General features: G+C 30.6%; 1 protein-coding gene across 1 annotated transcript; it reads right to left on the bottom strand.

The window, feature by feature from the left end:
* Positions 1-1,245: 1,245 nt before the first annotated feature.
* Positions 1,246-2,754, bottom strand: LOC124897542. The gene is made up of 2 exons (XM_047410332.1): positions 2,311-2,754; positions 1,246-1,269 (listed from the first exon to the last, which is right to left on the bottom strand). Exons 1-2 carry the CDS (start codon positions 2,752-2,754, stop codon positions 1,246-1,248), a joined length of 468 nt encoding a protein of 155 aa, XP_047266288.1.
* Positions 2,755-3,079: the final 325 nt, after the last annotated feature.

Here is a 3,079-nt window from a genome sequence, read left to right as displayed (position 1 = left end):
GGGATAGAGTACACGCGCAGGTCAACCTTGTCATCTGGTTAATGAGGTCTTTGTCCAAATTAACTGTGATGGTGCCTTTCACTGGGTATTGACAATCATTGATTTAAAAGATCGATACATTCGTGTGTATGATTCAATGGCCTCTTCACGTAAAAGAATACAAACAAGTGAGACTGAAAAGTTGGCTGTAATAATTCCAACTTACCTTCAGTACAGTGACTTTTTTTAGCACGAGGTACCCACTGACTAGGCTACACTAAAATCATACAAGGGAAAGACTGAATGGGATCCATTCCAAGTGGAATATGTATCTGGGATAGCACAACAAGATAGTGGAAACTTGTACATATTACATTACCTTTTTGGTTGTTTTCATTATCGTACTCATGTATATTGATGTTTTTAATTAAATTATTCATTGCAATGCAGGGATTGTGGTGTATTTGTAGCTGTCTATGCCGAGTATCTAAGTGAGGGATTAGGCATTTGATATTTGAATATTGATGCTCAATACCATCGTCTGAGATATGCTACTCCTTTGTGCATGTACGGATCTGAAAAAGAAGAGAATGGATACTTTAGTGAGAATGACGATCCACCAATTCCAAGGAGCAAGTTCGCACCAAAAGAAACGGATCGTGTTTTGCATATCAAGTAGTTGTTTATTTGTTTGCTAGTTGGCTATTACAAAACGAGGAAGTTGTTAGAAACTTTAATGATGTTTTGATCATGTTAGTAATGTCTAGATAATCATACATTATATTTCTTTAATGATAAATAATTTTATTTTTTTACCCATTATAATGCATTGTTCAAGCATTTAAGATATATTTATATTTCGAAATATGTTTTTCTTACACTTTGTAAAGACATTGTATTAGATACATATTTTATAATATTTTACAAACATATGTATCTAAAATAATGAAATATACCTTACAATATAATGGTAGTAACCTTCACAACATTATGTTATTTAGTATCTATAACAGTTTTTTGTTCCTACTAACACCTGTTGTCTCTAAAATGCATAACAAATTATAGCACAACTTAATAATACTATATCTTAAAACTATTGACATATTAGATTCTAGAAGTAATTATTTAAACTTGTATCTACCAAATTATCTGAGAAACATCTTATTAAATTATATGTATCTAGTACAAGGAAATATATTTTACTATATAATAATTGTAAATAACAAAACATTGCATTATTATGTATCTATAACCATTTTTATTTACTCAGAATACAGGTTTGCCTATAACCTGTATAACACATTATAGCAAAACTTATAGTCCTACATGATACAATTATATTTTACAATTGATACAAATTGTGTAAACTTGTATCTATAAATTTATGGAAGATATATCATATAAAAATGTAACTCTTTTCAATAATTTACTACAACATAACAACTAAAATAAAGTAAAATAACATCAGTTCAATATATATATTATTTTCTATATGATGTGTCACGACAATTTAAATCTTCAAAACATATATAAATAATTAACAAAGGAGCGAAAAAAACTATTTATTTCGGAAACTGTTTTTCTTTAATTTTTAAAAAACAATAATGTCATCATTTAAAACGTCGCATAAAAAAGAAAAAAAAATCCAACTACAAGCTAACAAATTATTCCACATTATTAATCAGTCAACTACAGTGTCACTCCTCCTTTAGAAAGAAGTTACAAGTACACCTGTTGTGACCTGTATAACCACATCTCCCGCAACATTTACTGCTCGATGTCATTGTTTCACTAGATTTCTTGTGCGTATTTTTATTTGACCTTCCGGGTGGACGTTTGTATTTTGGTGGTAACACAAATTCATCCATAACTTTTTGTGGCACAATCTAGTCCTTCTTATCGGGCATTGGAAACATAGATTCTTCATACGTCTTTATTAATGTTTCAGGATAATAAAACACTAAGCAATAAGGCTTCATATAAACTACATGCCTGCTTTTTAGTACTGCAATCGTGTGTTCACATGTTATCTCATCCAATTGGAATCTACAACAAGTGCAAGTCCTCCTATCAAGACATACTATGTACTTCCTGCCGTCATTGTAAATAAATATACATATGTTGATGACGCACTAACCTACAAGATTAATCATATATGTTAACACATAGATACATATTGATCCTTTTTAGAATATTTTGTATAACCTCAACAAAAAAATTGATTAAATTACTGTAATATTTTTAAAAATAAATTTTTAAAACAAATAGTATCCTGTAATATGAATCAAACATTATATAATATGTAAAACAAAACAAAACATCTAAACTAACCTTAAGCCTTGAATATTTTGAAGTATTTAGCTGAAGAATTCCTTCAAATCTACTACCTAGTGACGTGTTTGCATAAGATGCTCTTTCTCTATTCTTGCAATTCCACTTTCCAAACAATTTTCTAGCCTGTTCTAAAAATTTTATTATTGGCAACTCACGTGCTAGCTTCAATTTACCATTTATGCACTCCGCTATACTTGAAGTCATCATTCTACCACGGTTAATAGGTGCATACACGCGTGCCCACTTTTCAAATCCAGCATCCTCAAGATGAGACTTTACCCTCTGATCAATCTTCCCAACTTGATTCCAAAAAAAATCAAACTCATCTTTACGGTAAGCCTTGGCCATAGCATAGTAAATATCTCTAAGTCTATCGTTACTCTTCTTGAAGTTTGTGCAAACATTCTTCCACAAGTTCCCAATGCATGCGAGATGAGGCATATTCGTATTTACAACACCGACAGCCTTTATTATGCTTTCATGACGATCGGAAACAACACACATACTATCGTGCTCTCCAAAAGCAATTCTGAAATTCTCGAAAAATCAAGTCCACGAATTATCATTTTCACTGTCAACAACACCATATGCAATCAGCAGAATGTGTCCTACAATTTTGATATTAAAAAAAATTAATTAAGCAGATACCAATACACTATTTCTCAAATAAAAAAAAACAATTAACACAAATTATGATCTGAATTACATCACAAAATAACTATACATACAAATAAATATAAATTACCTACTCCATCAAGAGTGCTTG

The sequence above is a fragment of the Capsicum annuum genome, chromosome 1 (assembly GCF_002878395.1).
Source record: "Capsicum annuum cultivar UCD-10X-F1 chromosome 1, UCD10Xv1.1, whole genome shotgun sequence".
NCBI lineage: Eukaryota > Viridiplantae > Streptophyta > Magnoliopsida > Solanales > Solanaceae > Capsicum > Capsicum annuum.
This window is presented reverse-complemented; position numbering and strand designations above follow the sequence as displayed.